Here is a 21,340-nt window from a genome sequence, read left to right as displayed (position 1 = left end):
TTCTCTTTTTCTCCACAGCTCTGGGCTGCAACATGCCCTGTCCAGTGCAGGACGCTGATGTTTGCCAGGGTTGGTGGGGAAGGTTAATCTCTTTCCATTTTTTCTTTAAGAGGGCTTTGATGATCCACAGCCCTTGTGCTGGTCTTGGTGGATGTTGGTGAATCCCACCTGTGTTGCAGGCACAAGCAGCGAATTCAGTACCAACATCCCTGCGTGTGGAAGTTTGGACATCGCGTGTGCGTGGAGGAGGCGCGTGCAGCTGCTGAGCTTTTGCAATTCTTCTGCAAGGCTCACAGGACACGGGATGCTGCTTTGTTGGGCTGAGAAGAGGAAACGTTACTTTGCCGTAAACAAACAAAAGTAAGAGCAGCCAAAACCTGCATCCAGCAGTGAGTCCCCTGCATTCCCACAGGTCAAGGGCAGGGTGTCTGTTTGAAGGTGGATGCTTCCTAATGCACGGTCGTTGGTAACCTAAAGCGGGTTTATGACAGAGCCAAGATCAGGCATTAATGCAATAGACTGGTAATTCAATCACTTTATAGAAGTTGATCTGTCCTTTTTATTACAATTATTGTCAGCCCGGGTGTTTCGTTCCATCACTGAAAATAAACATCATTTATCATACTTGTAAAGATTAGCCCCTGACAGCTCCAGCTCTGCTTTGCATAAATGTGTATTAATGTCGGCTCTGTCTGAAGTAGAGAGAGAAGTCTATATTTCACAAGAATGATTAGACAGTGTCACCACTGCTTTAAGTAATGTCTTATCATGACGGATAATCAAACTGTGAAAAAACAACAACAGAAAAAGTCAATTTCTTGCATATGCATTTTTTGCTTTATTGGGCTGAGAAATAGCAATAGTTTTGCTGCTGCAATACTGAGGTTCATAATGTCAGGGCTCTGTGCTGGTGATACTGGCATTCAGGAGGCACATGGTTTCACAACTCATTGGCAGAGCTGGGGCTTCCACCTCTCTGGGAGGCTGCCTGAGTCTTCTCGTTTGAAGACCCATCAGTCTACAACTTTCTCAGACTTTTAACGGTCCCTGCCTCGGGTTGAATTTGATTTGGAAAGTTTCAGCTAAAATGATGCTGTCATTTCTGAGCATGAGATTAAGGGAAAATATGATGCTCAGGCTAAAATATTCTTACAGACATTTTCCAGAGAAGCTCTAGGGCTCCTGGACCTTGGAGCAAGACCTCAACTGTTGGCATGTGCCTACGCTCAGCTCAGGGCTGAGCTTATGTGGCTCCTGTCAAAGCGCACTCAAAGTGATTGCAGGGAAAAACAATAAAAATCTGTTTGTTAGTGTGTACTTTAGAGATGTTAGAGCTTAGTAGCCAAACTCTGCATCTCCATGAGCTCAGTGAGTGCTCCAGTCCCCACCCAAATGTGCATGTACCACCTCCCCAGCTGGACCAAGCCTGCATCCCTGGGCTGTGCAGGTAAACAGGACTTTTCTTGCAATTCTACTGGTGGCAATGTGTTGAGGGGGGGGGTGGGTCTCAGCTGACATCAGGGACTCTGTTCTGGGCACTGTGTGTCCTTGCAGTCAGCATGGAGGATATCTGCCCAGCATCCAGTAGGATGAGAAATAACAGAAGACATGAGCTGAAGTCTTGGTCTTTGACAATTGAGCCAGGGCAATTCCAAGACCATTCCTATGTTTGCTGGACTGTATATTTGCTGGGAAAGAAATGCACATGTGCACCGATGTCCATCACACACCGACTGTAAGTCAACTACCTGCTGTTGTGCAGAAAACTGACTTTCATGCAAGAACATCAGAGCTGAAGAAAAGTCCTTCTCATCAGTATCAGGTTTGGTGTTGCATTTAATTTCACCAGTTTTAGAAACTGAGGAAATGAAATCAAACCCCATGTGTGTTTTCCAGTTTTGGAAAGCAGGAGAAGCTAAGTACAGCACTGAAAATGCTTGTGATTTCTAGACATCACGTTTGGTTTTGTGAAAGCCCCAGGTTGTGGAGTAGGGGTGCTTGTGTGAGAGGATCTGCTTTGATTGTTGTTAGTTTTTAAAAGTTGTTTCTAATGGTTATACCTTCGGGGGAAAAAAAAACCACTCAGCAACTTGTAAGCATGGATCCTTAAAAGCAAATGTCAAATAAAATATTTGATTTATAATCTTATCGTTTCTAAGCCAGCCACCTTATTTTGGAAGGCATGTGATTGAGATCGGTGTTAATTGAAGATGACGCCTTAAAATTAGCCCACTGTGGAGGTATCTCATTGAATCAGATCCTAAAGGAGCAATAATGCATCATGTATCATATATGAAAATAAATAAACCTCTTCCCTGCAGAACTAACAGCTACTTCTGCTATTAAAAACAAAGCATTAAAAACACTGGAACTATACTGAGTGCTTATATTACTATTTTCTCCTTTTTTTTTTTTTTTTTTTTTTAAATGTCAGCTCCAGTTTATTCCCTTTCAGGTTATAGTTACCACCAGTTTCACCTCCTCTGCCTCCAGTTTGGTGCTGGTGGTGAAGCACAAAAGACTGCTGCGCAGCCTCCCCTTTGTCAAAGAATCTGAAACTGAAACTTCACTCTGGAATAAAACTGGAAAAAAAAAACAAAACAGAAGCTGAAAAAAAAACAAAAAGCCAAGTGTCTGCCTCAAAGTAGCCCAGGTGAAGGAGACAGTTGTCAGTGGTGGAGAGAAAGAAGTGGGTGAGGATGGCATTGGGACCATTAGCCATTGAAGCAATGCTGATTTTAGCCAGTGGTATTAGCAACTGGCACTTTTTGAAGCACTAAACACTTTGGACACAGATTACCTTTTGCATATTTCAATTTCCCTTAAATCCAGGGAGATTTCCTCTTAGAACGCACTCTATCTCTCTCTTTTTTTATTCAGCTAGATTGTGCTTGATGGGGACCGTTAACTGAATACAGCATATTATATATTACTTCAATAAATCACTGACAGCCAAAGCATTCAATATCATGCAGAGCAGTAATCAGGGAAAGTCTTAATCACATTTTAAATGGTTTGAATTTATTCTCTGCTTTCCATGGGCTTCTGTCACTGCTGGGAAGGTATGGAGGCATGGCTCTGCGGTGGCCCACCATGATCTGGACTAGCCTGGTGCCACTGGTCAGCAGCAGAGCCAGGGTGCAGGACTTGTGCCGGGGTGCAGTGCTCTGGCCAAGGAGGATGAAAAGCCACAGGCTTATTCCTTGAGCTATTTGTACCTATGCAATGGGCTCTTTAGATTGCCTGAGGATTTGGGGGTAAAAAGATGTCACTGTGGCAGTGTAGACAATGCTCATACTGCCTTGAAGTTGCACAGATGTGTGGCCGATTGCTTTGACTGCAAAAATGTATTTTAACATAGAATTTTGTTTTTAAAGAAATCACCAGATAAGAACAAACCCACCTGCTATAATCCTTTCTTTTTGCTGTTCTGGCCCTTTGCTTTTGGTCCAGGAGATTGAAAATGCCTCCTAGATTTTTGTTGGGGAGTGGGAGAAGTAGAGAGGGAGGGCTGTCTTAAAATAACCCAAACAAACCACAAAAACTCTAAATATAATTTTTAAACAAATTGTTTTATGATTGATGGTCTGACCCACCGAGACTTTCCATGAAAGTAAAACTTTCCAGTCAGGGGCCACGGGCATGAGTTGCGTGTGTGTCTTGTGGAGGTGGACGCCAAGTGTCAGCCCACTGGCAGCTGCTGGCGGAGGATGGGAACTTTCCTCCCCAGCATCATCACACACCCGACCTTCACCTTCCCCTTGCAATGATATGCAGATGTGCATGATGTCATCTCTCCCAGCCACAGGGAGAAAAACAGCAGAAAACTATAGCCCTTTTGGGGGAGAAGTTAACTGTTTTGGTTAACTTCATGCCCCGGAGTGTGGCAGCACCCGTGAGCACGGCCACCGGGTATCGCTCCTGGCTGGGGACGGCTGGTGGGCCGGTGGGGAGGTTAATGGGCTCGTTAACTGCATCTGGCTGGGAGAGCCCTGGGCGGGCTGTGACTGTCTTTTCCAGCTCAGAAATATTTTGTGGGCCCCTTCAGCTGGAGAGCACGAGCCTCCCCCCCTGCATTAAAAGTAGTCACACTGCCTGCGCCATAAATTACTGCTCTCGCAGTGGAAATTTGAACAAGACCCGAGTGGAGCTGAGGCGCAGCAGCTGAGATGGTTAAACAATAGTCCTACACAGAGGAAACTCTCCCATAATGGTGGATTTAAGTTCCAAGTAGCTTTGGTTTTGGACTGTTGGGTTCGTCCCCTCCTCCCCCCGTTTTGTTTTTCATTCAATTCCATGTTGTTCGTGTCTCTTAATAGGGCATCTTTCATTATCATTATCCCTAATAGTGGCTTATTGTATTAGTTACAGTTAATTTAAATGTTACCGAAGCATTGAAAACAGATTGCAGATGTTTTGAAACAGATGTTATTTTAATGTTAAAACAAAATCATGAATATTTATGGATCATTATTGCCTGGGTTGAATTAGACTCCTTAAACAGTAATGTATGGGCTTAAAACACCTTTTGAAGGAAACGCTCCAAAAGAGGTGAATGGAAAAACATTGCCGTATAAAGATATATAAATAATTTCTTCGGGCAATACCGAGTTTTCCTTTACGAAGAGTCAGAACGAATTACTGTTATATTACAAAACCAGTTACTGTTCCTGTGCTATAACTGAAGTCAACCTAAGACAAAATTTTTAGCTCAGAAACACCTTTCCCTCTCTCTATTTCCTAGAGAAGGACCCATCAGTAACCTCCAAGCAGACTGAAAGCTGTAAGAATATTTTGAGCTGGAGTCATCAGTACAAAAGCAAAATAAGGTGATGATGATGCAAGCGCACAACTCACTTGGTGTCAGTCTTTCCTACAGAAACACAAAGAGGGTTTGTTAATGCCATATGGGGGCTGTCTCTGTTCAAGTCATATTTCTTTCTTTATGGAGACGAAGTTAGTCTTTAAGGCATCAGCTCAAAATGGCCTTTCATTCATTACAAAGTTATTTAGTTACGGGTAGGTAACTCTAAATGGCATTTCTACATCTTGCACTTTATTAGTTGATCCTAGCTGCTAAATGATATGGAGAGATCAGCAGACTATGACAGGGGAGTTCAGTGTATTTTGGCCAATTTTGCATGGGGTCCAACCTTCTGGAGTTGCAAATTTGCCTCTTGAGATGATGAGCTTGCACATCCCTTTGAAAGAGCTCTGTGGGAGGGGAAAAAAGAAACAGTAAGAAAAGATGGTGAAAAAATAAAAATAAGACGACTGTAAACACAGACATGATACCCTGCTCCCCAAAGAGACAACCCTTATGAGGCCTTAGATGAGCTGTGTCATATTTAGCAGAGGAACAGCCTGACCATGGGCTCGTCGGCACTGACTCTGGGAATGATGCTGGGATGGGAAGGCTGGTGGCACAGGGACAGGCTACCATGCAGCCATCACCCGTCTTACTGTGCTTTGCTTGTGTCCACTAGAATGATGTGCTTTAACCTGCAGCATTGGAGCCTTTTTCAATTTTTTTAACCTTACAAATTTATTAATTTGGAAGAAAGCCTGAGTCCTCCTAAAGCTGGCAGAACTCCTTGTCTACAGGCACAAAACCCCAGAGCAGATGGGCACACATGTCGGCTAACCGCAGTGGCAGTTGTTGAGCATCAGGGCCAGTAATATCATCCAGGAATATCCAAACAGCCACCTTCACTTCTCTCTTGGCCAAGGGCAGCAAGCGTCACACTCATGGCTTGGGCTGGTGTCGTCCACTGCTGCCACGGTGCACAGCAGGGTTTTGCCCCAGGGACTCAGGACCTGCATTGTCAGGAAAGGATAGCAGTAACGTACACAACGGGATCTAGGTACAGGGGTCACAGGAAAATTGCTAAAGTGCTGCACATTTTGCATTTTGCTGCTGAACTGAGCGGTGGCATGCAGCAGCCATGACTGCTGGGTTGGTCTGCTGGCTGAGGGTTGGCCACACTCTGAGGTTTGGCTGCATTGAGGTTCCTGAAGGTCTACCAGTTGATGGCTTTGAGGCACCTGGACACAGACCCCTCCCACCAAGACCCATGGAAGTGTTAGAATTTGTTTAGATTACCAGAAATTGGCCAAGAAGGTTTTCTATTATGATCTCATCTCTTGATTTTTAAAAGCCATACTGAGAAATGAGATACATCCAAGTGAAGAGATGTTCCTTCAACAGCTTGGCCTTGAACTTCCCCTGCTTTCAGGTCCTGAGGATCTTGGAAATCCTGGTACAGTACATTACATTCAATAGGCTGCCAGAAAGAGAGTTCATTTAGTTTGATGACAGATTAATACTGATTCACAAATTAATTTTGTCTCTTTGTATATCAAGGGTGTCCGCAACTTATTTAATTTGTAATAAATATAATTATAGAAATGAATGAGCTATCAAGATTTTTAAAGTATGATCCATCAATGTTGGCATGACTTGTAATCCTGGTCATTATAAATAAAATGGGTCTTTTGCAATATGGAATGCAATTTTCCCTGTAGTTTGTCTCATTATTTTCTGACATGTGGGTTAATATTAAATTACAATGCCTTAATTTTCAAATCGGGGCTCAATTTGTAAATAAGAGGTTAATAAATAACCTCTCCAGCTGGAAGCCTTATTGCGACTTCACTACAATAAACTTTTAAACGAGATATTTGCCTCTTGGTTGAAGCAATGATGGTACCAGCATTGTCTCATCCTGTACATTGCAAAACAAAAAAAAAAGCAGCTAACACGGCTGCCAGAAAAACCTATCCAAAGAGTTATTGTGCCTCCAATATTTTCACATGGTCTTTTAGCTGTCCCCCATAACTGTGTTATACCCTGACTTGTTCTATCTTCTGTTTCCTGATGCATGGAACACATACCGAGCTGTCCTTCGTTGTATGTCACCTTGAGCATGCTGTGAAGGCTGCAGATGGTTGGAGTTTGCATTCTGCTGTGTGTCTTGGTGGCCCTTCAGTTGGGCGTCCTAACTGGGTGATACAGTCTATCATTTCTGAGTCACTAAGCTCATTTCTAAGTCACTCCAGCTTCTTTGTCTACTTTCTGCTATGCTTCATGCAATGCTCATGATTGTTTCTCCCACCATGATTTTCAGTGAAAACGTAAAAGAAAGACCTTTCTCAATAGAGGCCACATTGTTTTTCAGAGAACATTTCATGTTCTGAGCTGTAGAGCTGGATTTCCTCAGTTTGCACAGATGGAAGGAAAGCTCCACCATCTCCACTGAAGGTACCTCTGACTGGCATCATTTGGGCACTGAATCTAAAAACCAGGTTGGTTTGGGCTTTTCCCATTGCTGATTGACCAGCTTGGACAAAAGCTATTTCTCTTGTAGCTGAAAAGAAAGCAACATTTTGTGCAATTCTATATATATAAAAAAACCCCAACCAAACAAAACCCCCCAAACCAACAACCCCAAGATACAGTAGGAAAACTCAAAAAACCCTGACCCTCTCTTCAATGAAGCTGCAGGTTGCTCTGTGAGACAAAAGTTGAACTAAGGCAGCTTGTAAAAGCAAATGGGTCATTTGAAACAACAAGTTTTCAGGCCTGAGCAACTATTTTCGAGAGACCAGCATGTTCATGTTGCTTTGACCAGATTGGTCCCACACCTTTCAGCAGTGTCCCACAATGAGCAGCCTCAGTCCTGCCTTGCAGCTGAGAGTTGCAAATATTGGCAGTGACCATCCCACCAGGCCAGCAAAAGCAGCCTGCACAGATGGCAGTGGTACTAGCCCAGGGCAAGTTTCCTTTAAATAGTGGCTTGCTATACCCAGAGGAAACACCTCGAAGTCCCAGGAATGTAGGGCGATTGTGACCATACATGCTCCGTGTTTTGGTCTTCTCTCATAATGCTGAATCAGCATCTCCACGCCTTCCCGATCCCTGTTGCTTGTCTGTAGGGACTTTTTGGTTCCTATATCACCAGCCACACTGAGGTAAAGCACAACACAGCCTCATCTTGTAGCTCTCCTAAGCTGCTACATTCATCTGTCTCCAGCAAAAATCGCTCTGAGGACAGTATTACCTAAATCCTGGAGGTCAGAGACATATTTCTTGGCCAAGGTTTCAGCCTTGGGGTTACTTTTGCCCATGAGTGCCATCTCGCTGTGCTTTCTTTAGCTGTGAGCGATGAGAGGCTCAAAATTTGGTGTCTTAAGAGAAAACAAACCACCACCAAAAGAAACATTCAGCTCAGGCCTGGCCTGAAGGCCTTTTCTGGATTAATTGTATGGGCTGAATGTAAGAAATGCCCTTAGCTGCCACAGTGTGGTGACAAAGACCCTGGAGGGGTCTGGTTTTGCTGAAAGGAGAGACGTTTTGTCAGATTGAAGGGATGCAGCAGTGCGAGGAGCAGAGCATGAAAGACGCAAGAGAGCCAGCCACAGCCCTTGGCAGAGGAAAGGTAGCTACAACGTGCAGGAGCAGCTCAACCTGCCACGGGCCACTGGCCACCTTGTAGGCAATGGGAAGGGATGACCACTTGCCAAAGGAGTGGGGACCTCAGGGTAACGGTCCCATTGGTGGAGTGCCTCAGTGGTTGGACCTCTACCCCAATCCTTGAACTCACCTTCCTCCTTCATAACGTTGTTAAAACACGGTCTTTCCACATTTCACTGATTTTCCCATTTTTCACACAGCCAAAACACTCTCCTTGGGTCCTCACCTGTGACAGGATGGCCCTCTGGTAATGTAGCTAATGAGACAAATTATGCTGTCTCACTTGCACTATTCATGCTAGAGGAGAATCTTCAATTTTTGGTGTGATACTCAGTTTGGTTCATTTGAGGATTTTTTTTCCTAATTTGAGTAGTTTTCATTCAATCTAATAGAGCACACTGATGCGTGTACACAAGGGCAAGTTAACAACTGCAACCCCTGATGGTTCTGCAGTTATTTTTATTTGAGAAACTGCGATGTCTTTTTCAATAGTAGTAAAGGTGTTTGAAATATCTTAAAATAAATAAACCTTCTCCCCTCCATCTATGGGGTTTATTCTGAAGGGAGAAAAGACCCCTTTGTTCACCAGTTGTGCTCCCAACTGAACCATTTCTGAGCCCTGCTGAATCTGCTGGAACATCTGTGGACCAGCGCTTTGCCTGAAGTACCTTGTGTCCGCACTGAAATGAGGGCTGGGAAAGATGCTTTACCTTAGCTAATCTAATTGCAACACAGCACAATACTTTGTGTGTTAGTCAGGATACTTTTAAACGCTAACAATGTGCATTTTCCTGTTACAAGGAGGTATTATGCTGATTTAGAAAGCACTCAGCCCCTGACTTTATTTTACACCTTCACCTTTTGTGAGATCTGCTTGATTCCAGCTTCTCACAAGTAGAAGAACTTGGTAGGAAGTGTAGGAGTGGAGAACAGCTCCTCATGGGGCTCTTGGAGACGCGATGTTTTCTGGTACTGATTCACCAATGATGAAATCAGTCCATTCCTCTGCATGCTATTTTTTTTTCTAAATGTAAATGACAGTTAAAACATTAATGAAAAAATGTGCTAATAATATTTTAGCCAAAAATCCTTTTGATGTCATTTTTTTACAAGTCATGTCTCAGCCCCATGCTCTATGAAAGTCAAGGTTTAGATTTGCAAGGCTTATAGGCTAAACTTGTTAATGCACTACAGTGTGTGTTAAATTTTGGGAAGGCTTTTTTAATGGGATCATATTTTATATTTCCCTTCTATTTTGGACAATTATATTTTTTGGAATTGTTCAGTGGCCAAAAAGTTGACTCTAGTCTCTAAGAAAAGCCTTCTCAACTACTTTGGTGCTGTAGGCATTTTCAACATCTAGACCATTGCTGATCTGTTCAAAACGTTCCCACTTTCTTCCAGTTAGTGATGGAAATGCTGGGATCTTTTTTTTTTTTTTCAATTAAGTAGAAACCTTCACCTGGCTCAGCCCCAGTTTCTATTCCCTGAAAACATTTTTCATATTCACTGACAAATCTCCTGACATTGCTAAGACAAGCGATCATTTCCTGAGAGCTCCTCAAGCAAGGTGAGACCTGTTCAGTTCTTGGATGTCTGCTAATGAGGGAAATTCACTGGCCTGCAGGAAGCGATTAGGATCACCATTTGGAGCACCCTCGTCAGTCGGTGCTGGTGTTACAGGGGTGCAGTAATTTGGGCTGCAGAGCAAAACCCATTTTCTCACCCCTCCTTAAGATCTCCCAGATACGGTAATGCCGCCCACTTTCAGTGTGCCTGGAGTGATGTTTAATCCTCTGTGCATTTCATGTAGTGCTATCGAATTTCACTTATCGTCATTATTGATGAGTGACACAGAGGTTAAATGATTCGCATCAAGACATTTTTGCTCAAAAAAAAAGTATTAAAATAATACTTTACTTTTCAGTCACTTTGCTCAGATGCCAGTCAGATGGGTAAGTGCAGCAGGCAGGTACCTTCTCAGAGGGCTGCTTTGCCAGCTGGGAAACAGTGCCAATAAAGCCACCTGGAGATTACCAGGTTCTTGCTATACAATAACTGTGGGCAGAAAGGGAGAAGCACGTTTGCTTCCTGCAGCTTGGCTGAGACGCAGAGGCTGGGAGCGCCTTTGCTCTGAGGTCTACAGCCAAGGGCAGGATGCTGGCGTTGCCAAAGGGTGGGGCAGCCCACCTACAGACTCCAGGCCTGGGGCTGCTTCGCCTTTCCAAGCTCGCTGTGAATCAGTCCCAGCTGTGTTCTGCAGTTGCCGTCACTGCCGCAATTGTTTCCACCTGAGCAGGTGGCTGAAGCCCTCCGAGCACCGTACGGCTGCTGTGCCACCAGTCACTCTGCCTTTTCAGGTGATGGCTGCTTGCACAATTGGTCAACCGAGTCGTGGGCAAAAGAGGTAACAGAGCAAAAAATGATTCTTTGGTTCCCAAAAGCCTTTTATGTGAAGCTCTACAGATCTAAAATCTTCAAAAATAGATCTCTAATACCTACATAAGCATCACTCCTTTGTCTTGCTTTCACGATAGACGGTAACTCCTCACAGACCCTGAAATTTTGTAGGTGGAAGACACACTGGGATACACAAAGCCATGAAGAAAATCAGCCCTACTTTGACTGGAGTTTTGCTTCCTTCCCTGCTGCTCTCCTCATTTAATTTGATCTATTTTAACCACCAGCACCACACTGTATCATGAACCTTGGTGCTTTGGCCAACATTCAGCTGTGAAATGTGTGCTCTTCTGCATGATTCCCTCTGCAGGTGTCAGGAAAGCTGTTCCTCATGCTCTAGAGTCAAAAAATGCAACTGTCTGTCTGTCAAACCCTGGCAGAGAAATGTCTGTATGGGCAGAGCACTCTGAGGTCCTTCCCAAAGAGGAAAAGAAAAGGCAGGGAGACAGGAGGCATTGTGAAGGTTGTCTTTATCTGTAGACTTTCCGTATAGTGAATGGAGAGAGAGAGGGAAAAAGAGGAAAAAACTCCTTTAGAAGGCTTTCAAAGCATCAGAATAAGCTTTTGCTTTGAGTCCTTCCTTAAACGTCCTTACTCTATGGAGACCAGACTGGGCTGTACTGAGTAAGAGTTAGGACTAACCAGAGCAACCTAGACCAAAGATTTACATAGCCCTGTGCCCTGTTTCCTGGTGCAGAAGCTGCCCTTCAGGGTGTGTTGCCATGCCTGCTGCTCCTTGCTGATACCACTCTACAAATGATGGTAAAGGTATGATGGCAAAATAGTCTCTGATGGACAGCTGTAACAGCCACAGAGTTTGCTTTTGATAAGCCATTGATAGTTAGATGTTTCCAGCAAGTGCACTGTAGCTGAGCGCAGCAGCTCTTTCAAAGTTGACAGCAGGCAGGCCACTGTGCCCTCTACATATCTGCCTGACAGGCCAGCACAGGGAAAATGGAAATAGGGAGGGGAAGGGACCCATGTAATGAATCAGAGGCACTAGCACAATTGGAGGAAGCTACAGTAGTCACAAACCTTCAGCATTTGTGAAAGCATCACTTTGTTTTTTTTTTTTTTAATTTTATTTGTATTTTTACAGCAAACATATTTAATATAGCCATTTCAATTTTTACATGAAGCATAAATCCAGGAGAAATAAGTATATTGGCCACAACATAGGTTGTTTTGTAGCTTCTAAATTTCTTAAGTGTTAGGTCATTTTACTTACAAGTTAAATAGCTGTCTGCAAGAGGCCTTGGTCGGTCATAAATTGTCCTTCCAATAATATAAAACACACCATTTATTTACAACACGTAGGCTCTTCCAAGTAGATCCAACAGCTCGTAAAGAACAAGAGCTCCTATGTCATCCCTACTGAGACCATTGCAATAAAGAGCTGCTGGAATGACTCCGTACTCAGTAAGTGCAATCAGATCCAGCAACAGTAGCTTTTATGGGCTTTTTCTCCTCTCCAGGAAAACCTGAGATATTAGAGCAATATTAAAGAGCTGTGATGGTTTTACCTGGAGAGAGATCTTACTCCTCCTATGCACCCACTGGTTTTGGGAGTGGAGGGAGATAACACTCACCAAAGCTGGTCAGAATCAGCCTTGTTAGGATGGTTTGTTTTCATAACGAATATGATTGATTAAAAAGAAGGTTAATTGAATATTGTGAAGCTGCCACAGTAGTATAAACTCTAAGCTCTGGCTTATAAACAACATTTGTTGCAGAAGGTTATTACTCACTTACAATTGAACCAATGAGCCTTTCCATCCCTGTTCATTCTGGGATGGCTGAGCAGAAAAAATGCACATGCCGGTACATGGCCTCAGGTGGGTTCCTAGGAAATGTCAGTCCAGTTTAAGTAATAAATATATTCTTACACAGGCAGAGGTGTGCCCTGATTGAACTCGAAAGTGAAATACCAGCTAAAAGCAGCATTCAATCTGGATTAGAAGCCCACTTTATGTGTTTGAAGTAGAAAAGCAGTAGAAGTTGATCTGAGCCTCCAAAGCCTTTTGTCAATAGAAAAGCTCCGAACAATTTCCTTTTAATAATATTACTGCACTTTTTTGAACATAATTTCTGTAGTTCTTGGACAGTACAGAGGGGTGTGATATTTATCCAATAGATTTGCAAACTAACAGGATCATTAACACATTAATCAACATCTTGTTCACTGGCTCAACCTTAGACTCTGCTGAAAGTGACTAGATTGGTCCAAGAGATTCACAGGAGCGTGGGATTCATCTCACTCTACTAGAGTAGATTATCTAATCTAAGCTGGCTACATGGGGTCTCTCTGTAATCAGTGAGAAGAGTGACAGAGGTCTTCCAGAGGAAAATCCACCCCATCCTATGTGTCTAAAACAGGCCAGATTAATTCGGTCTTGGGATATGCCAATCTCTTGCCACTGACTATGAGAGAACCTTGATGATAGGGTGAGTTGTCCCAAACTTACCTTCCAATCAGCTCAGCAAGGATTCTGCATGGAGGAAAAGGTGGATATCCCCTTCAGTTGCTTTCGCATGAAACTTCTGGTTCATTTCCACCAAGTGCCATGGCTGGTTCACTGGCCAACTGCTTTGCTCAATAGCTGACTTTCTTCCAAACTCATTGCTGTGTCCATAAGGATCACCTACAAACAGCTTCCCCACCCTCTCTCAAAGCTCTTGCCCTGTCCACACCAACCCATCTCTATGAAATCAATTTGAAAATCAGTTTCTTGAGTGGCTGAGCTTACTCTCGCTGCAGTCAAATGAAATCTTTCTCATCAGTGGGCTGTACCACGCTCTAACTGGATCACAACCAGTGTATCTATTGCTCACTATATCATCGCTTCCCATCATCTATATAGTGGGTAGATTAATTTCAACTAGTCTCTGTCATGTCCCGTCATGGCTCTGCTGTTCTGTCCTACTTCTGCCACAATTTGGACACCGACCAAGATGGTCAACGAGTCATTTTGCCATGAATCTTCTGGTTGCCAAATTTCTCCAGTGCTTGCTTTGAGCCCTTCTCCTGTGCTGTCCCTGCTGCACTGTCATCCTCCTTCAAATCACCTCTGCCAAGATGCCAATGAAAGACACCTGGGCACCAAGGCTGTGCTTGCAGCAGCACCCCAGTCTCACTGTCTCTCTTTCTGCCACCTCTATCCCATTGTTGACAGGAAGCTCTTCAAGGCAAGACCGTTGCACATACATGCAGTGAGTCACACATCAGGCCCACTCGACTCCTCACCAGCTGTTCCTAAGCATGCCCAGAGTCTAACTGACTGTGTTGGTGTGGCAATGGCAAACCAATACCAACCACCATTACCAATAAAAAGCAATAACAACAGGCACAAAGAATTATGAAAAAAATTACTTTTTAATGTACAAAAGGTTTATATACAGGTTCAGCATGTTACCTCTGTTCTTATGATGTAGAAAACAGCTAAAAATGTTCTTAAGATATAAATTTGACAGAACAATTCACCTACAGTACTTTTAGTAATGATGTCTTCTATACATAATATATACAGTGCTGGAATGGTTATTATAATACTTTTTCAGTAAATGAAGGAAGACCACCACTGGAAAGTCTGAGAAATCTAAAGTCATTGGAGATTTGGTTTTGCTTTTTATTTGATCTCTTGCTATCGAGATACCTGTGAAGAGTGACTCAGTAGCCACTGTTGCCCTACGCAGCTGTTGAAAAAATCAGATTAACAGTTGAAGGACACATGAAGGCCCGATCCATCTCAGCACAAGGGATGCCCAGTTGTACTCCAAGTGTCCAAGACAACATACAATGTCCTAAAATATGTACTGCCCTCTTTTCATAAATGCAAAGGCAAGGGCAAGGTCAGTAACTGCAGAAGAATATATACAGCTAACTATAAAACAATCCCTTTAAACACACCTTTCACAGGAGACACAAATAAACAGCCAGGCACCTTGCTTTGCTTTCCTGTCCTCATGCACCCTGGACATCAGTGAGAGTCATTGGGGCTTCAGAGGGTGAAGGGTGGGGGTGAGAGTGTCCTGTGTGCAACTGCTGCATTTGAGATGAGGACGGGTGAGATGGCAGGATGCTGAGCAGCATGTCCCCGCACCAGCTGTACCCAGGTCTACCTAGCAGCAGGGCTGTTCCAACCCACCACTGCCAACCATGGCTGCTGGCATATCTGATATCGCAAAGTTTGCCTGGAGGTAACACCTGGCATTGTCACACCAGCCCCTGGTCATGCTGGGAACAGTGAGCCTGACATCAGTTTGTGCAAAAGGAAAGCAGAGACACCAGAAAGCGTTTTTGTAGAGCTGCCCCTGTCCTGTGCAGGGGACAGAGTCGAATGCAAGTGAGAACATCACATTGGTATGAGGGGAAATGGGAAGGAGTGGGTGAAGTTTTGCAGATACTTGTTCGGTCAAACTGTGAGAACTTGGTGGGGATGTCACACTCGTCCCCTGTCCTTCAACATAGAGGGCACAGAATACATAATGCTATGAGAGCGGGATGAGGAGAGTTGTCCTTGTCCAATGCAGTCAAAAGTTAAGCATATGTACTGCCCAAGGACATATACCCTACCACTTCTATGCTTTTGCCTAATGACAGTAAAAATAAATAATGTAACTAAGATTGACTTCAGTGCCAGGTGGGACCAGCCTGGAAACAGTTGATTGTTATTACAAGCAGTTACATTTTGGTGGAGGATTCGGCTTTGAGAGGCCGTGCTCCTCCCATCTCTTCCCCAAGGACGTTTCCAAGAGATTCTCCCTGACTGAGCTACTATTTTGACTCAAAAATGTGTTTGAAGCTCTCCAGATGTTTGCCTACTCTGTAGACTGCAGGTGCAGTGCTGAACCAGGCTGGGTACAAAGAGTAGCTATACACTTTAGCACAAAGCACTAGCTGAACTAATGTCCTGGGTTGTCCATGGCATATTTTTTGGATACAGCAGCTCTTTTCACGCTGACTGAACCTGTGGGACATGTTAATGTGGCACTGGGTTCATGCCAACAAGCCTCCTTGCAGGGCAGGGTGTATTAGCTCATGCTTGGCCTCCCATCAGTGCAGCCACGCGCCTGTTGCGTGCACGAAGCCCAGGCAGAGCCCTGCATGGAGCATATCATGCAGGTGAACCTTGGCCAGATAAACCAGCTCCCACAACACTGCCACAGTGCAGACTGGGCTGAAATGGTCATAAAATTCTCTCCATCACCATCACTTTTGCATGTGAGCACCTCAGCATGGAAAACACGACAGAAAGCGAAGCCGTTGCAAAGCCGCGCGGGGGTATGGTAACGCCTTCTTCAGAAACCTGACATTAACGATGCACGCGGGGCCCCTGCAGAAAGTCACCGCGCTCAGAGGGCGCAAAGTTATGCGTGTGTGTCAGTCTGCACGCCGGAGCCTTCCTGCCACTGGGATTATTTCCCAGTGATTGCTGTTCCCAGGCCTCTGCTCCACTCGGCACATGATATAAACCACGTTGTAAACACATCTGATCAAAGTGTGCATTCACCTTTTATGTGTCTCATCAATGTGTCTTTCCAACGTTTTCTCAGAAACACCCCTATGTTTTTATAAATGTACATTTTATATATGCTTCTGGCAATATACTATATTTGATTTTTAAAGGAAGAGAGGCCTTGGCTACCTAACACGAAAGCATGGTAAGGCACTTTGCTGAGAAGCCATTTGGAATCAACGCTCTTTCCAAGGTACAAAGGTATTTATGGTATTAAAGAATACTGCTGGCAGAGGGCTTGTTCGGAGACATAACTAAACCCTACTCTCATCAGAGCAGAATACACAGTATGGCTTTGGTTCTTATCAAAACTGCACCCTCCCATTTTTTTTTTCTGGGGCAGGTTGAGAAACAGAATTTTTTGCAAATGTAACTAACGGAAAATGATGGACAGTGCTATTTACAGGGCTGCCGGGGAGGAAGGATTTCATCTCTAACCACGCTCGTGCAGTCTCCTAGCTTGCTGGCGGTATCGTTCAGTGCTCTGGGAAACCAAGCCAAAAAATAATACTAGAGGTGCACCCTTGCGGTGCTGAACTGCCTGGATATAGTTTACATAACTCTGTACAGAGACTTTTTAAAATTTTTGTTTTGAATCCCTTTAATGTATTTAATACTTATAAAAAAAAAATCTACTCTATTGAAACGGATTACTCTTGAAAAGCACATTCATAAAACTGCTCCACACAGAGCCCCTTGGATAGCGCTAAGGCCTTGTGCTTTACTGCTATGACATCATGTTTAGAAATTTACTCTCTTCTGCCAGCGTAGTTAGCATGGAGCTCATATCGCCTATTGCCATATTGCTTATTCCCGTGGGTATGGTGGGCAGTGTCAGAGAGTTTCGTGGAGTCGTCAGGCGAGAGGAGTTCTGGGAGAGGTTCTGCAGGATGCTGGGGCTCAGAGTTCCCGACATCAGGCTGGAATGGTCCCCATCATCCATGATGGCATCAAAATCTATCTGGGGTGGCTCAAGACCTTGCGAGTCCACTGTGCTGGACACCTGGTTGGCGCCCGGAGAAGGCAGCGCGGCCGGCTTGCTGTTCAGCGCGCACTGCTGCTGTCTGACCCGGCAGTCCGCGTGATTATCGAAGCTGCTGTTCTGTTCATACATGTGGATTTGACCGTAATAGTACATCAAATTGTTTTCCCTCGTGCCATCCGCACACTGCTGGGCCGGTGCCGGCAACATGTCGCCGGTTCTTTTATGTGCAGCCTCTGCCAGTTCCTGGCCTGGGCTGATGGTGTTTGTGGGGTGGGGAGTTCTCATGTAGCCCAGCTGCTGGATGGTGCGGAGGCCTCGGGATCTGCTGCCTGGGCTTGGCTCGGGAGGAGGACGAGGCTGGATCATTCCAGGCGGATATGCCTGCGTGGCTGAACCCATCATGCTCTGCTGAGGTTCAAAGCTGGGCTGGTTGGAGGTCATGATGGGCTGATGGAAGGCCTCCTGAGCCATGGGGTAGTTCAGGTGGGTCGGCTGAGATGAGTAGTTCTGCTGACTCGGTTCGTGCATGACCTGGCCCAGCATCATGCGCTCACTGTTGCTGCCGACCATTAAAGAAGGGTCGGTTGCCATGTCCATTTGCTGGGGGTGAAGGTGCGGTCCAGACTTTGCTGCCATGCTGCTACAAGAAGGAGAGATCTGATTTGGGTTGCCACTGATTGCGCTGGGGCTCAGCATCTGATGAGGTTGGTTATACCCTGCGTTCAAGCCCAGATCAGGGTTCATACTGGGGCCCAGGCTCATTGACTGCTGCCGCAGCTGCATACAGTTCAGCCTCTGCCCGTCCACGCCCGCATTTCTTTGCATAAAGCTCTGCTGTGTTATGTTCATGCTGTTCTCCGGCAGCTGCATCTGCTGCTGGTTGTAGTTCTGGTACTGACCAAAGCTCTGCTTCTGCTGGACCACTGCTAAGTTCCCTTGCGAAAATTGCTGCTTTGAGTGATTTGACATTATATCAACCGTACCTGAGCTGACTTCGTTCCACTGGACAGGCATGTTATTTTTATTCATGTCTGAGGAAGCATCAAAGTTTATGGGACACTCTGCCATCATGGGTCCCAAATGGCTCATGTTCGCCTCAGCCACTGCCATCCTTCGCTGACTGGGCAGGGCTGGAGCCTGCAGCTTCCCACTTCCCTGGAAGTTCTGCATCTCATTGCTGTACCCCATGGAAGTACTCTCTGACACCATCCCATTGCTCTGGGATTTGATGTACTGCACCACGTCATCTGGCAGCACAATGTCATCATCTCCAACGGATGCCTCTGCCTCCCCAGATATAGCTTCCATGGCGATGTTTTCGCTGATGCTCAGTGGCCGGGGTGAGTAGGTATGCCGGGGAAGGCTCCCATCTGAGCGCCCATAGTTCTGGAGGCTGAAATTCCTCCTGTCTGTGGGGTGTGGAGGATGGAAGGGGTTCATGTTGTTGGTGCTGTTGAAGCGGTGAACTCGCGGGAGGGCCTGGGGGTCTCCAGCAGGTCTCCTCACTGGGTCACTCGCCCGCCTCGTGCAGTTGCTTGGCACTTCGTGGGGAAACGCTGCAGCTGACGGGTAGCCATAGGTGTTGCCATCACTGCAACGCCTGGGGCCTGGTGGGAGTCGGATAGAAGGCAAGGTGGGGTCTGGTCCATCCATAAGTGAGATCCTGTTCTTCAGGGTCATCCTCTCCATATTTGGCAGGGGAGTGGGAGGAGGGCCCCCCGTGGCAGCAGCGTACTTGGCTTTCAGCCTGTAGTGCTGAGCTGGCGTGAGGTTCAGCAGACCCGGCATCCCGCTGCACTGGCTGGCCTCACTCGACCGACGGGAGGCATCTGTTGAAATCGGGTCATAGGAGTCGGCAGAGCTCGTGTTATTGGGACGGTGCCCGAGCTGCGAAGCCTCACTGGAACGGCGGCTGGAGAAGTACGGCGAGATCCCTGATGATCTGCGGCTGACAGTGTAGGCGGAGCTGATGGTGCTTGTTGTACTATCACGGCGCTCATTGAGTTGGTTCAGCATTGTAACCTCATTGACAGACAGCTCCATTATTCTGGGATTAGGCAGCGTAGCAGAAGAACCACCACTATTTTCTAGAGTAGAGCCTGAAAGAAAGGTTGCAGGGAAAGAAAAGGTTTAGTTAGCTGAGAAGTAGTTCCACTTGGCAGTGTTCTTGTTGCCAGACACACAAAGCCACCTCCAAATATTTTACAGGAATGATAGTGAATCTCATTTGCTGCTAGTGAATCCAAAGCTTCATCTCCAGCTCTGCATTCATGCACGAAGAGCAGGAAGACTGGGGAGAGAAGACAAGAAGTCCCTGCTGCAGAGACTTTGCAGTGCACGCTCTGCTGATGCCCAGCTGCTGAGGAAATGTCTCCACATGGGCTTCTCTTAGTAGGAAAAACGTAGGACTGGTGTGAACAGTGCCATGGGGACAGCACGTAGCTACAACCACAGCTGCTCACTGGGACAGCTGCACAGCAGTCAGAGATAGGAGACTGAAAGCCCAAAAGTTGACACTCAAAGGCTCTTCCCAGAGTAAACCAAGAAGCTCCAATATACTAAGCCTAAGGTTTAGTATAATCAGGCGTTATGCCTTGGGACTTCTTGGCAAAAGTAGAGGAGCACTGAAGGGATCATAAAGACATCTTTATGAGGAATCCCCAGCCGGTGGGAAACTAGCATATGAAGTTGTAGGCAATAGCCAAGAGCTCTCAAAGTGACAAAAGGCCTGCCAGAGCCAGATCAGGGACGGAGGGCTTGCCTGGATTGCTGCTGTGCTCCCACAGTCTCTCAGGAGGCATGTTTGCCCTTGGGGAGCTGTTACTGCTGGAACAAACCCAAGCAGTCTTGTGGCTGCCACTGGGACAGTGAGGACAGCTGTGGCTGAGTCCTGGGCAAGCCCAGAAACAAGGACACCAACACCTCTGCCCCTCTTCATAGCTCTGTAACACTGAGCATCTGGGTTTCTGTTGCACATCACCAGACGGCTGTGTTTACACTCAAGCTCTCCATTTTACCTGACATCTCTATCCAGCAAGGGCTGACTCAGAGGCAATAAGAAATAACCCTCCTCCAGGGCAGACTCTTGGTTATGAAACCAGAGTTTGACTCTGAAGGGTTCCTACAGGACATGGCCCAGGCCCAGAGCTTACCGTTTCCTGGGATGGGAGGCAGCTTGGTGTTTCTGGCTTGTGGAGCTGGGCTCACCCATGAGCAGGAATCTTTAACTGTCTTGAGTTTCTCTTTCTTGAGCTGTTCAAGTCGTTGCATCGTCGTCATGTGTTTCCTTAGCTGCAGGCTGACTGTCGAATTACCAGATGAGACCGTTGAGTCCACAACAGGAGCGTTGTCATCCAACGCTGTCAGATCTCCCAGACTTCCCCCGCTGTGCATGTTCATTTCTACTCCACTGTCATTGTTGTTGGTGCTGCCAAGGGGTGACGGCTCGCTGCTGCATGATGACTGGCCACCAGGACTGGACTGACACATCTTGGAGAAGGAAAAGAGGAGTTGGGCAGGTGGAAACATGGATGGAAAGAAACCAGGAGCCCAACATCCCCAGTGAGCTCCACATGTTTGGCCCTATCCCAGGCTCTCCCTTCTCTTGTTACCCTTCCTTGCTGCAGGATCTCAGCTCTACCAGAGGGCAGGGGCACTTTCCTTGGGGAGGGAGGGCAGGGCAGCACCCCACAGCTGGAAAAACTGTGGTGGGTTCAACTGGAGGATGGAGAGAAACCAAATGCTCTTCCTCCAAAAGATTAACGACAGATGATTCTCGAAGAAAAGCAGCGTGTTACCTGGTTGTGTAAGGTATATTGCAGCAAACACTGGCTTATCTAACTTAGGATCAAGGCCTAAGTATTTCAGACACAACGTATTTCTGTCTTTAAAATACCCTAACATATA

General features: G+C 45.8%; 1 protein-coding gene across 4 annotated transcripts in view; it reads right to left on the bottom strand.

Moving 5' to 3' along the window:
* Positions 1 to 17,176: 17,176 nt before the first annotated feature.
* Positions 17,177 to 21,340, bottom strand: part of GLI2 (GLI family zinc finger 2) — a 145,516-nt gene continuing 141,352 nt past the window's right edge. For all 4 annotated transcript variants that reach the window (XM_086615323.1, XM_086615324.1, XM_086615325.1 and 1 more), the window contains 2 exons: positions 20,587 to 20,923; positions 17,177 to 19,533 (listed from right to left, as the gene is read on the bottom strand). In XM_086615323.1, the coding sequence (XP_086471449.1) occupies positions 17,177 to 19,533; positions 20,587 to 20,923 (2,694 nt within the window). The remainder of the gene's footprint in view (positions 19,534 to 20,586; positions 20,924 to 21,340) is intronic.

This window comes from Tauraco erythrolophus, chromosome 8, assembly GCF_009769465.1.
Source record: "Tauraco erythrolophus isolate bTauEry1 chromosome 8, bTauEry1.pri, whole genome shotgun sequence".
Classification (NCBI taxonomy): Eukaryota; Metazoa; Chordata; class Aves; order Musophagiformes; family Musophagidae; genus Tauraco; species Tauraco erythrolophus.
The sequence above is the reverse complement of the archived record's forward strand: the minus strand, read 5'-3'. Positions and strand labels throughout refer to the sequence as shown.